A 13,409-nucleotide genomic window follows, 5' to 3' on the forward strand; every position below is an offset into this window, starting at 1 on the left:
CCCCCCAGCGCGCGCTACCCTATCTAACCTGGGCGCCAGATATGGTTTCAAAAGATCGACCTTTTATACCTCTACAATCATCACGCAACATACAAGTATATCATCAATCGCCATCACCATCACTGCCACGGTCTGCCCTTCAACCTGAATCCTCACCGTCCACCATTACTGGAGCCATGTACCATCCATCGCAGATGTCTGGCCCGCAGTCCCCTCCGATGCATCCCCATCCCAACCAGGCTGGTGGTTTGCAGTCCTATCCCCCGCCCCATCCGGAGTCACAGCAAGAGCCTCAGCCCTCAAACCAATACCCTCAATACTCCTATGATATCCAATTGAAGTTTCCCCAGCAGCAAGAAAACCACCAACAGCATACGCAATACCCACCGCCTCCTCAGGGCCTCCCGCTCCCCTCAATGTCCGTTAGCGGTTTACCGCCCATCAGCCAAGGAGGTTATCCTGCCCCTCCTCCACAAGAGATAGCAATGGACACCACAGGGCAGGTTGCACCCCCGGGATCGAGGCCAAGAGTCACAGCTACACTGTGGGAAGACGAAGGCACACTGTGCTTTCAGGTCGACGTCAAGGGAACTTGTGTAGCTCGACGAGAAGGTAAATAATTTATATATTACTTAATGGCACTCAGGCACCTCTAGACACATCATACTGACACCTCATACCAGACAACCATATGATCAACGGCACCAAACTCCTCAATGTCGCTGGCATGACGCGTGGCCGCCGTGACGGTATCCTCAAGGCCGAGAAGCACAAGCACGTCGTCAAAATCGGGCCGATGCATCTAAAAGGCGTGTGGATCCCCTTCGAGCGAGCTCTTGAATTCGCCAACAAGGAGAAAACCACCGAAATGCTATACCCGCTCTTCGTACATAATATCGGCGCACTGTTGTACCATCCCAGTAATCAGACGCCGCCGGGAAGGGGATACCCGCCTCCGCTAGGCCAGGTACAGAATCAGGCTAGGCATCCGGGTTCAATGATGGGCCCAGGGCCAGGGATGGCACCAATGCAGATGATGAGGCCACAGGAGCCTGGCCCTGGGCCAGGTATGAGAGGTGATGATGCGAACGGGGAGAGGATGGGTGAGGAACAACAACCGCAACACCACCAACGGCCACCATCCTACTCTTGATCCGATGTGGCCAACCACAGTACGGAATACGATCTGCTATTTGCTGGAGCTTATGTATGCTGGGGGGAAGTTGCCCTATAACTTTACTTGATGTAGCCCACGAGGTAACGTGATAGGAAGGCGACGCAAAATATGGAGACTGAATTCGATGATACCTATGCTTACTTACGATGTCGCTACGGCAGGGCGTTGATCTACTTGCTTGGGAAGGGGGGAAGAATTTCCAGGCTTTATACGAAACTACTTTACTTACACCATTTTCATTTAGCTATAACAGCGAGGTCGTCTGAGCGTTGCAAGAATTAAGAGAATCCAGGAATATGGACTGGGAACTAGCAAACAAATCTCATGGGAACGAGGCGGAAACCATTTTTTCTGTCCTTCGGCTGGCTCATAGCTAGGTAGGTAGATACGCTCGCTACCTATTAACGAAATAACGAATATTAAGAAAAGTAGCAATTGGTATCCTTAAAATGATTATCACATTCTGTGAAACGCTATCATCAGGGAAGCAAGTTAGTACATGGGGTTTTCCCGCTCCTTTTTGCTTTACATTCCGGGCATTCCCGCCCTGCCCTGCCCTGCCCTTCCCGCTTCAATTCCCGGTTTGATACAGATACAATGTGGGATCCCATCATCCCAGCCTGCCAGCGCCAACCTAAGTACCGACCAAGAGCTCCCGTAGCCCATATTACTACATATGTATATTTCCTACAGCCCAATGAATACGGTTGAAACCCAACTAAGGCAAGACGGAGCGGCTAGACGCAGCAAAAAAAATTCAAAAATAGGTGATAGCAACCGACTTATACTCCAACGACCAAGGATGTTTAGATGCCTCGGGCACGCTTGCGGGAGCTTCCGGGTGTAGGGTTGAGCTTGTCCTGCTTCTCTCTCTTGAGCTTGTCGTCCAGGACACGGGCTGCGAAATAATTAGTATGATACGTTGTAACAGTTGTAGATTGAGGGGCGCTAGCTTACTGAGGACGTCGTATCCGAACTGGGGAAACTCCAAACACATCTGTCTAAACTCGTCTTCGGCTTCCGAGCGCAGGGTATGAGATCTGGTGGCCCAGAAATATGCAACAGGTGCGCGGATGGCATTATCGTCCTTTTTGGTATGCGCATACACGTATCTCGCATACGCGATCTCGCCCTTTGCCGTAGAGTTTACACAGTGGATCTTGCTGGAGGCGAGGGACTTGAGAGCTGGGAGGCCGAGGGTATCTGCAAGCGTATAGACTCGAGCATGTTTCAGCAATTGGTCGCCAGACTCGTCGACGAGAGGCTCCTGAGGGTCGCGCTCGAGATCGCGGGTGCCCACGATCTTGCGCGGGAAGTAATCGCCTGTGTAGAGAAACTCGAGGAAGCATCCCACGGCGTCAAGGTCCTCGTCAACGAGGGTAATTGAGCGTTCCTGTATGCTGTTGTATGAGTGCCAACCCCCAACCATTGGCAAGGCATCTTAACTCACCCTGATATCGTCACCGAATCTTTCGCATTGCTCTTTAAACCAGGGACTTTTCGTAAGTAAGGCCTGATGCGCCGTAAGAAGTCCCTGCTCGTCGCCCTGTCCCACTAGGAGACCAACAGCCGGGCTTTTCAAATAATCGATATATGTGGCGCGTGCTGGTACTTCATCCATGGCATCGTCTTGAAATGGGAGACCGTTCTCGGTGCTGTCGGCGCCAGATTCTAGAGCTTGCGACGCTGGGTTAATTTCTACAGCAACTTCTTCGCTGACCATAGAGATATCACCACCTTCGTCTGCTGCAGTTTCGATAAAGAGCTCGCCTGAGTCCGCCATTGGTGTGGTGGGATGTGAATTCGTGAAGGTACTAAACGATGGTCTTTCGAACGCTTGGGGTTAAAGAGTGTGGGCACAAGGTATACGGAAATTTGTAACTTGAGAATTGATGTGAGTGTTTTATTCTATATAAAGGAATGAGTGGAAACCAATACTCCGTACAGAGAATGCTTTGATTGCGGATGGGAAAATCAATGAATTGGACCAAAGGAGGGGCGGAGGGGAGCTATCGCGATGTCGATTGATGAGGTTAGGAATTAACCACAGCCTTTGCTTGGAGAGCTTATTGTTGCCTAACGATTCAGGCGTATTAAGGGGAGACCTGGGGCGGCCAATGAAAATTAATTCGGGGATTTTATCCGCTAAACTTTACGCTAATATAAAGGAGTAGTCTAAGCTCGGCCGACTCCCCACGTCAAGCATGAAGCTATCTTCTTTCGTTGAACCTACGCCATCAGTATTATGTCCTTTTATTAAAAGCTTCGCCCTCACAGAAATTTCATCGCAGGGTCACGAAGTCCGTGGAGAGGGCTGGAAAGACGCGCGGCAGAATATCCATACTAATTCTAATCCAATCATGACCTCAAAAGATTTCGAAGATTTTGTTTGGAAGTCCTGTCTATCTTACGTCCATAATAATGTCCTTTCCCGGGGATAACCAATCACCAAAGTTGTTTTTGTTTGTCAAGCATGGCGGCTTTCGACCAACCGACATCAAGGTTGAGTAGAATGAACATAGCAGCTAAAAAAAATTTGAAATACTTGACTGGGAGTACATGGCTTCTATCCGGACCACTAGGAGTCTCTTAAAGTCACCAATACCCTCTTGACATTCGAGGAGTTAGACTGTAAAGAAGTACGGTGTTGTGCTTTAAAGGGATGGCAGCATTCCACACTATTAATGGTCTATTTAGATCTGTTTAGAAACTTAGAAAAATTACATCCATACTGAAGTTCCCGAAGGCAAAATATTAACATGGAAATCAAGAAGGGCACTCTGCAGTCTAAAGCTATAGCATGACCTAAATTAACGACATGACCAATAACTATTAGAAAAGAATTGGCGGTGAGGCTATAGCATAAGAGATAGGGGAATGTGTAAGATGGACTTCAAGCCTGCCCGGATTTGTAATCGTAATCGTGGGTCTTGTGGATATGTAATTAGCGCTATCTGGGCCTTAGACCCATTGAGATCCTGCACTGCTACGTAGATTACTTGGCAGCTTAATCAACTGGAAACGTGCAGGTACGACTCCCGGCCACTCACGTAGCCGCGCTGGTTTTGGCGAGTCATTGGGGAGTATAAGGGGTACCTACCTAGTAGGTACTGTAGGTAATCAGCTACGAATGCACCTAGGCAATAGATATTTCGGTCTTTGCGATTATGTTACAAAATCCTAGCGGTTCACATGGATACAAATAGAAGCATAAATACAAACCGATCTTATTTGATCCACCGGGCTCCAAACTTCATCAAGGAGAATATATTCATATGAAAGGGATATTTACAAAAATAATGACAGAACTTGAAAGTATCCTTGGAGTTTTAAGAGCTGGAGAAGTCAAGTGCAAGTCGTCCTGACTCCTGGATTCAATCCCATTTCCAGCTTTCTGAGACCATCCCGCTTCGCAATTAGGGAATTCCTGCGGATGCCTAGATATACTGCAGAATCGAAGGCAGGACACCAGTATATTGCTTGCCAGACGGCGGCTCCATAGAGAACATATAATCACTAAAATGAATTAGCACGCTGAATTTAACCTTAGAAAATCCGGAAAACTCACGCCCACCATGGTCCACCGCCCCAGAGCAGCCACCCTCTCCAAACATCATTGTTTGACTTCATGTAGCTCAGCATATCTTGAATGGCGCTGATGCACTGACTGTTAGAGCCAACTGCTGTCTCTCCCAAAATACAATTTTTCTTGTTGCTCCTGCACCACGCTGTTGCGGCTTGGAGCCTCTCTGAGCCAATTGTTCCGCTAACGCAGTTCGCATTGGTCCCGGACCCGTCGCTGTCAAGATATTGATGCATCTCGTAAATAATGTTGCTGTTTGGATCCGTCAGTCCAGCCATTGCTGTGCTGGTGCCAGATGAAACCCAAGTCCATGCACCAGTATATGAGTTTCCCTCGACGAAGATGGTTTGCGAAGTCGCGCCTGCAGCCCGGATGCCGTTAATAGCCGCTTGGTTAAGATTCGCGACAAGATTATTGTCCATGTCGTGGTATTCGTTGTTAGTGTCGAAGATCACCTGGGAGTCGGATTTGAATTGGCTAGCGACGGTTTTCCAGAATGTGCCAAAGCCGGAGGTGTCTGAGATGACACTGCCTCTATAACGGCCTGTATAGATTGGACTATTTAGCATGGAATGTAAATTTTCAATGGAAAGGTGGGAAATAAAGACTGACCAAAGTTCTGAGCACAGATAGCTGCGTAGCCGCCTCTACAAAAATATTAATACCTAGGTCCTAGGGTATAATGAGAGTTGATATAAAACCTACTTTCCAGTAATATGGCTGACCGTCTAAATATTGTTAAGAAGTGAATCCTGCGGAAACTTTGCTCATGGACTTACTGCCTTCAGGTCATTGAGATATGCTGAGTCCACAGCGCCAGTGAGCGAGTTTGGAACAAGTCGCTCCCTAACGTCATTAGAGGCACAATCAGTCAGATAATGCAAGATGTCTCACATGAGAAACGGAATTCTAAATATATTGAACCCTTTGCCCATCAAGGTCTACACATGACATTAGTCTAGAGTCAATTCCCTATTAATGTTCTAGGGACTTACATCAATGGTCGAATCCACGGGCCATGTATAATCAGTTCCCTTTTTCCCAGGGATATTTGCAGTTCCAAACTCAGCACCAGATTCATTGACACCAGCAAACCAGAAATTGGATGTTGTCTTATTGTTGGAAACACTTGGAGCTGGATCTGCATTTGTTGCGGGAACAGCAAAAACACCGCTGAAAGTGACTGCACTTAGAAGGAGAGAAGAGATATGCATCTTGATATAGTAGGTAATCAATCCAGGTGTTTGATCAGAATAAACGCAACGAGCAGAATAAAAGTGTGTGGCAGATTGGTGAGCTTTTATACGAATACACAGTCTCAACTCCACTCTCATGAGCCTATCAAAAATTTAAGAGAAATCTGCAAAACTAATCACCGGTTTACGGCCCTTTCGGCCTCTCCCCATATTGGCTATTTTGTCAAGTAGTCAACATGTAGAGAACGTTAGGTAAAAAAAAAACTATGTACCGGACGCGCGGCTTCCGACCCATATTTCCCATATTGCAAAGAAGTCATTGAGAGCGGTAGTAATAATCTTCATCGCGAAAGGAAGTCAGATGTCAGACTATGGAGCTGAATATCAGCATCAAACACGACGGCACCAGTGCTTCCGGTTCCCGAAGGGGAAATGCCAGGGTTTGCGCGGTTGGAATAGGGGGTCGGCGGTATTATCTAAGCGGGGAACCCTCTCATAAAACCATCGATAATCTCCCAAGTTCGTATTAAACAAAGAATCGAAACAATGGCATTTACCGAATGTTTTCCCACGTATTGCATCCTTTACAACCCCTCATCGAGGAGGTGGGTCAGAAGGCCTTTGGTATTTCCGGTCATGCGGAAGAGAAATAGACAAATCTCTCTGCATATTAAGGTCCTGTGGGTATGATTCAAAAATACATCGAAGTGTTTGGACTAAGGAAAATTGTGGAAACGAAACGAAACTTCGGGTGAGACTAGGCACCCGTCCTAGGAATAGGGTTATATTTGAATTTCAAGTCTTTTGTTATAGCAGCAGTGTGGCACTTTCGAAACGAAATCTTTATTTAGAGAGGGATAATTGAGCTGGTTTTCAGTCAAGGGATAGCACTAGAATTTCCAGATGAACAACTGTAGTAACACGTGACTGAATGAGGGCCTCGAATTCTATTATTAGAGTACCTAAATATGTAGGTACCTTAGGTAGGCACGGAGTGGAGCTACTAAGCTGGGCTTAGCATTAGGCAGCCTTTATACATAGTTACTTACCCATATACTGTACTTGATATACTTGTCTCTACTTTAATGTTGTTATATATTAGAATAGTCATCATCCTAACAGAAACCCTATAGACTGACGACCGCCTGGCGGGCCGCGACAAAGGAGGCTATCCAGAACATTCCTCAAAGGCATCGTGCGTCCCTAGGTATGACAGCGTCGCTGGTCGCTGGTCGCGCTGCTCACCCATGATCCCCCACAATTCGGAGTCTGAGATGCCTTGCAAGCAGATGTTTAAACTCGGTAGTTTGGCGGGTAGCTGATCTTGGCGCTCTGCTCTGCTCTACGAGTACCGACGTCTTACTCTGCATGCCCTGCATGACTGAGTTACCGACGCCCCGGGTCACAACTTGTAAGGCTGGGGCCGCTGGGCTGGCTTCGGATCCGCTCGGTAATCTGGCCTGCTGTGGCGGTGCTACCACGGCCGCAGCCCCACAAACCCTAGCCGTGGCTGATGCGAGCTGATGGGATCTATCCAACTCGTGCAAACGCCTGTAATACCGGAATCAACCCCATAGTTGATCGATTTTATCCGGGGAAAGTTTGCAGACTTCTCACCTCCAACCTACTCTCCTCGACGATGCTACCGCCTCCCTCATCTGTTCCCCCGCCAGACTCACCCGCTGAGCAGCACATCTTTTTTCTTCCTTGCAAAATACAGATAGACAGATTCGCCCCTCCATGTGGGACGTATCTTGGCCAAAATCCACTTCCCCCACGGGCCTCCAGGGCGAGACCCGTTCTCTCCGCATCTTGGCGATGAGTCGAGATCTAAGAGGGCAATCCAGCCCCATGGGGCAATAAGAATGTGGAGATGGACCGGTCTGTTGGTTCTGGGGGTTCTGTAATAATAAGCTATAAGAGATGGACCATGTAGCTACTTTGGTTTTCTCTCGACCACGTTTCTGGGCCACATACCCTACACCTCACCCTTTCAATCCTCTTCTTCCCTTTCCCCCACCATGGCGATCGCCATCAAGGAAAGCTCCCTGTGGGCGAATAGAAAATGTTTACTTATTTGTTGTGCTGTTGGCATGGCCAATATGCAGTATGGCTTTGACAGTGCAGCAATCGGTGCCCTTCAGGCCATGCCCGGCTTCCTCAAGGTGTTTGGATATGCGGATCCCAAACTCCCCTCAGGTTATGGAATTGATGTAAGCCACTTCCTATCATACTTTCTGCGGAGGCATCTCTGCTCCTTCGGACCATTGGTGCTAACTCTCATAACAGAAAACCGTTCAGCAGCTAATCGCCTCCCTTCTCACTCTTGGATCATTCGCGACGTCCTTAATTGCTGGGTTTTTCGGCTCCTATTTCGGTAGAAAGCCAGCCCTCTGGGCTGCGTGTTTACTCAATGCCATCGCTTGTGCTATTCAAATCTCGACCACCAACAAACCTGCATTATATGTCGGCCGCCTAATCCTTGGGTTCGCCAACGGATTTTTCGTCACCTTCTCCAACGTATATACCGCCGAGGCGTCTCCCGCCCATCTACGCGGTGTGATGGTTGCTATGTTTGCTTACTGGGTGAACGTTGGTTCAATTCTCGGGTCTATCGTTGTCAACTACACCAAAAGGTCGATGACAAAGTCCTCCTATCAGATCCCCATTGGCTGCCTCTATATCGTTCCAACCATCCTCTGCATCGCGCTATTCTTTGTGCCAGAAAGCCCCCGTTGGCTGTTGTACCGAGGGAGAGACGCCGAAGCTCGCAGGTCTCTAGAGATTCTAAGAGGCGGTATCGACCAAACCGATATCGACCTTGAATGGGCAGAGATGTTACGCGGTGTTGAAGAAGAGAAGAAGGCTCTTACTACTGCCCATTTCTGGGATATGTTCAAGGGTATGCTTCCCCCCCACTAAGGGTCCCCCTTATCCTCCTAGCCATTCTTCAATCGACGGTCTTCAGAACCGCTCCAATTGCACCCAAGCTAACTTGAAATGCAGGTGTCAATCTCCGTCGAACTCTTCTCTGTTATGGAATGATTGCATGCCAGACAGCAAGTGGTATCTGGTTCCTCATCGGTTACCAAACTTACTTCCTCACGATCTCCGGTGTCGGAAGAGCTTTTGAGTTCTCCATCGTGTCCACCTGTCTTGGTTTCCTCGGTGTCAACTGTGGCATGTACGCTATGCGTCATTGGGTGGGCCGTCGCTGGATTCTCATAATTGGTGCCGTTACTTGTGGTCTCAGCCATCTTTCCAGCGCCATCGCTGCAACGGTGCGCTCCCCGACTGACCCCGTAACTGGCAAAGTCCTTGTGGCCTTTACTTGTCTGATCAAGTTTTTCTACAATGGCTGCGTCGGAGGAGCTAGTTATCCTGTTGCCACCGAGGTGGTTAACTCTCAGCTCCGTACCTGGACCGTAGGCACAGCGACCTCGATCGGATACCTCCTTGCATGGCTTACCAGCTTCTGTTCTCCATACTTCATTAACCCCTCAGAACTCAACTGGGTATGTCCCTCCCCTCTCCCTTCGATCCAACCCCCTTTCTGACATATTCCTCACAGGGCGCTAAATACGGCTACATCTGGGCCGGCTCCAACTTCCTCTGCATCATTTTCTTCTTCTTCTTCATCCCCGAGATGAAGGGACGTACGCTTGAAGAACTTGACGAGATCTTCGCTGCGAAGGTATCTGCTCGCAAGTTCTCGGCCTACGAATGCCGCATCAAGTACGAGGCTGAGCGCGATGTAAAGGGTAAGGTAGAGGATGTAGATGCCGTGAGTGTGCACGTGGACGACGAGAAGCGGGAGGAGAAGACTGTTTAGTCAAATTTTATGGCTTGGGTTGGGGAGTCAATGGCCTTACAGATGTGGGTGGCGCCTTTGGGAAGTTGGATTGGATATGATTGATAGAGGTTATAATGGGTATATGAAGACCAATGCGGTTTGAGATGAGCAATCCGCATCATTGGATATAACTCATCTCCAAATTTCCGGCCAAAGCCCGTCATGGCATGGCTCAGCTCCTTATCGCAGAACTTGCGCCTAGATATACGTTTAATAATAAAATAGAAATAGACTAGTCTTTCTATAACACCCTTCAAGCATAATAGCAAGTCTCCCATCTATGATAATAAAGAACAAAGTCAAAATTACACGTACCTTATAGTTATTATAAATACCCTACTAGGCTTTTGCCATGTAAATTATATGATCCGGGTAAGGGTAACTCATTATCCCTAATAGCGCCCGTTGTTTACTATCAGGGACGTATTTGGACGTCACATGGTAGCTATACTATGGCCGCTATGAGGCAGATTGGGGCTGTAAGTTAGTGTGGAATGGTAAGTGGTATTACCAGAGCTATTCAAGAGGGATAGGGAAGGGTAGAAAACTTACAGGACCATAAGCGGGCACAAGTGTGTGCTTGGTACAAACGGCACTTTAATATTTTACCTACTGTGGGCAATCCAGACATTTGGCGGGTTTGCAGTATATTTAGTCTATATTGGGGTTGAAACTTTTAAAGGACTTACTCCGCAGTCACGAAGCAATGAGCACATTTTCCACGCAGTGAGATCAATTTCAATGAAATTTGTTCGATAAAAACATCCTTCGTTACCCGCCAAACAAGGTGTTCTATCTCTGGTGTAATCCTATAGTACAGAGACATGTAAGTAAATCGCGCCCGCGACCCAAATCGAAGCTGCTGGTACAAACGCTCCCCCGTCCCTTATGTTGATACAGCCAATGCACCCACCTCAGCCTCCCCTTCACTACTAACACCGAAACGCCAATCCTTCACATCATACCAAGCCACCCAAATGCTTGCTCATATACACACAGTAAAGGTGCCTAACTCTGGGAAAGTACGCACTTTACCACCTTCCTTCAAGGAATATCACAACGTAAAACGGTCCTTCTTAACCCTCTTCCGCCCACTCCTCCGCTGCTTCTCATCGCTGGCTTCCTTATGCTCGTCTACTACTTTAACTTGACTAGCTTGGCTAACTTCTCGCGTGACGCCCCGACTCTCTGTAGCGCTGCGGTTTCTCTTGCGGACCATTCTCTCTTCTTGGGGTCTGATAAATCGATGTACAGTCCGATGGTCAAGTACTCGCTCCTCCGAGTCGTCTCTACCTTCTTTGTCGGTTTTGGGCCACATATACCCGTAGAGCTTGCTGTGGCGTTCACATCGTGGACACGATGAGCGTGTGAAATAGGCATTTTCTTGCACGAACGGCTCCTCGCATATTTTGCAGTTGATCCAAGCTGAAGTTGGTTGTGCAAGTAAGAGTGGAGTGAGGACGTAGTCGCCTGGCACTCGGAAGGGTCGCGCAGGAGCTGGTTCTGGGCTCGAAATTGTGCGACAAGAACCCCATTTCTTTCTTACTTTGCGAGGTTCGCCATCATTTGAAGTATCCTCTTCTATAAGCTTCCTCTTCTTACTGTTCTCGGGGCACCTCGATGCCTTCGTTGTCAAATGTTCAAAATTACCACCTCCGAATATAGAGCTACCCACATCTGAGAGGCCTGAACCATCCTCCTCGACTGCAGGGTGTTCAGGATTCGTCGAAGGGCCAACGATAATTGTTTCGCCAGATTCGGCTTGCTCCAGGGGATTTGGCTGTTTATCAAGTCTGGGTTTCTTCGCGATTGGAATACCAGAGGCGTTGACTCTCGCGTCAACGACTATGGTGTCATCATCAACCGAGGTTGCATCCGTTGATGTCTGTCTATCCGCCGATGACGTAGACTGACTTCGTTGTCTCGAGGCCGGCGTGGAGCTGGTTGGAGAAGGCTGGACACTGGCCATCTCCGAAAAGCCTATGTTTGATTCTTCGATCTTCACAACGCTCTCAGTTCCAGGCTGTTCGCATGATGGAGATGGAGCCAACATTTCGCCAAGCCTCTCCCGTTTTAAAGCCAAGGATTCGGGCTCAGATTGGGGTTCCTTTTCGAACGCCGACTCTTCCGTAAACGACTCGGTTACTCTCTTGCGCTTCAGGTTAGATATTTGTGGTTCGATTGATGGTGACTTCCCCAACATAGACTCCACATTCTTAAGCCCGGAGAGCGACCTAGTTATTGTTCGTAACACCCGAGGTCGGATGTTGATGTCTGGCGTCATGGACTGATTTCGGGAGGAGTCATCGGCAGAATCTAGTCGATTCGATCTTCGGCGCAATGAATATAAGGATCCGCTCCCAGATGCTTCTTGTTCGATTGACAACTTTGGGATGCTCTCGTTCTTGTCATCACCTTGGGTCCAGCCATTTTGGCAGTTGTCTTCGCAGGTTTTGCAAAGACATTCACAGTTGTCTTCCCCAAAATAGTTCTCGCCTATGAGAATGATTAGAACGTTTTGGACCGGGTTTTGGACCCGCAAACTCACCATAGCTAACTGTAACCTCCTCTCCCAGCTCAATGTTTCGGACTGCAATAATTTCCATTCCAGCATTTCCAGTGGTCATCAACTTGGCATTCGCTCCACAGTCATGATTTGCAAATCTAGCCGGTCCAAGAAATAATGAAGCTGATTTGTTGCGACTCGATACCACAATGCTGAAATCGCGACGGCTCTTTTTGATATGATCCTCCTCCTCTGGTGTCATAATAACTTGAATTCCGCAAAGATATTTCACAACTTCTCCTTTCTTAATCAATCTTCTCGTTGTGACAGCCGCCTCGTGTGTGTCTATGGTATAGCGGTTTGACGTCGAAACCTCAAATGGACAATCCGGCAAGTATATACTAATGTATTTCCGCAGATGCTTTCTGAAGTCGTCTTTCTCCTTCTCCGTCTTCAAACTTCCCAGAAACTTCTTCAATCCAGGCAGTGCAAGCAGTTGTGTTTCTGCTTTCGCGGCATCTTTCTCAATGATAACAGACTTTTGGAGGATGGAAGTGACATCTTCCTCTCGGATTCCACGGGAAGAATGATATGCCCTCTTGTTCTTTCGGATATGGGTCCAGAAATAGACCTATGCTTAATGATTAGAAATTACCCTCCCAAAGGTGAATGTGGGGAGGAATGAACTTACATGATCAACAAGCGCATCGGTCAAGATATCATCGTACGTAGTTAGTTGGGCGAGAGTAAGGCGCTCCTTCTTTGGAATGTATCGGGGAGGCATTTCTAATAGCAGGGCGCCTTTTCCGAGTTACGAGACAAGAAAACTCGTGGTGCTGTGGAAGGGGAGTTGGGCAAAGGGTCGAGATACGTCGTGTTTTGAAGGAGTGACAAGATTCGATGCGACGAAGTGAGTGAATTGGAAACCCATGAAGGCCCAAAATAAAAACCACGTCGCAGCAGATGATGTAGCCTGCTATGCGACTCAAACCCAGAGGTATCAATATCTATCCTCTTCAAGGGGCGGCGCAGCCCTTCTCTCTACTCAGCTCAGCAGCCTTTCCGTACTTAGAAATGCCAGGGGTCGACGTGAT

General features: G+C 48.1%; 5 protein-coding genes across 5 annotated transcripts; 2 read left to right on the plus strand and 3 right to left on the minus strand.

Annotated features, from left to right (window-relative positions):
* Positions 1 to 41: 41 nt before the first annotated feature.
* On the plus strand, positions 42 to 1,153 carry BP5553_05591 (DNA-binding of Mlu1-box binding protein MBP1; the record flags this gene model as incomplete). The annotated part of the gene is made up of 2 exons (XM_032014214.1): positions 42 to 612; positions 684 to 1,153. 2 exons carry the CDS (start codon positions 42 to 44, stop codon positions 1,151 to 1,153), a joined length of 1,041 nt encoding a protein of 346 aa, XP_031870814.1.
* Positions 1,154 to 1,983: 830 nt separating this feature from the next.
* On the minus strand, positions 1,984 to 2,960 carry BP5553_05592 (Uncharacterized protein; the record flags this gene model as incomplete). Its single annotated transcript, XM_032014215.1, has 3 exons — positions 1,984 to 2,075; positions 2,135 to 2,570; positions 2,628 to 2,960. 3 exons carry the CDS (start codon positions 2,958 to 2,960, stop codon positions 1,984 to 1,986), a joined length of 861 nt encoding a protein of 286 aa, XP_031870815.1.
* Positions 2,961 to 4,614: 1,654 nt separating this feature from the next.
* Positions 4,615 to 5,974, minus strand: BP5553_05593 (uncharacterized protein; the record flags this gene model as incomplete). Its single annotated transcript, XM_032014216.1, has 7 exons — positions 4,615 to 4,693; positions 4,746 to 5,304; positions 5,373 to 5,407; positions 5,466 to 5,488; positions 5,540 to 5,606; positions 5,655 to 5,701; positions 5,756 to 5,974. 7 exons carry the CDS (start codon positions 5,972 to 5,974, stop codon positions 4,615 to 4,617), a joined length of 1,029 nt encoding a protein of 342 aa, XP_031870816.1.
* Positions 5,975 to 7,977: 2,003 nt separating this feature from the next.
* Positions 7,978 to 9,788, plus strand: BP5553_05594 (Uncharacterized protein; the record flags this gene model as incomplete). The annotated part of the gene is made up of 4 exons (XM_032014217.1): positions 7,978 to 8,169; positions 8,246 to 8,858; positions 8,963 to 9,471; positions 9,528 to 9,788. 4 exons carry the CDS (start codon positions 7,978 to 7,980, stop codon positions 9,786 to 9,788), a joined length of 1,575 nt encoding a protein of 524 aa, XP_031870817.1.
* Positions 9,789 to 10,863: 1,075 nt separating this feature from the next.
* Positions 10,864 to 13,099, minus strand: BP5553_05595 (Histone-lysine N-methyltransferase; the record flags this gene model as incomplete). Its single annotated transcript, XM_032014218.1, has 3 exons — positions 10,864 to 12,305; positions 12,358 to 12,946; positions 13,007 to 13,099. 3 exons carry the CDS (start codon positions 13,097 to 13,099, stop codon positions 10,864 to 10,866), a joined length of 2,124 nt encoding a protein of 707 aa, XP_031870818.1.
* Between the last annotated feature and the right edge of the window lie 310 nt (positions 13,100 to 13,409).

The sequence above is a fragment of the Venustampulla echinocandica genome, assembly GCF_003357145.1.
Source record: "Venustampulla echinocandica strain BP 5553 chromosome Unknown scaffold_2, whole genome shotgun sequence".
Taxonomy (NCBI): Eukaryota; Fungi; Ascomycota; class Leotiomycetes; order Helotiales; family Pleuroascaceae; genus Venustampulla; species Venustampulla echinocandica.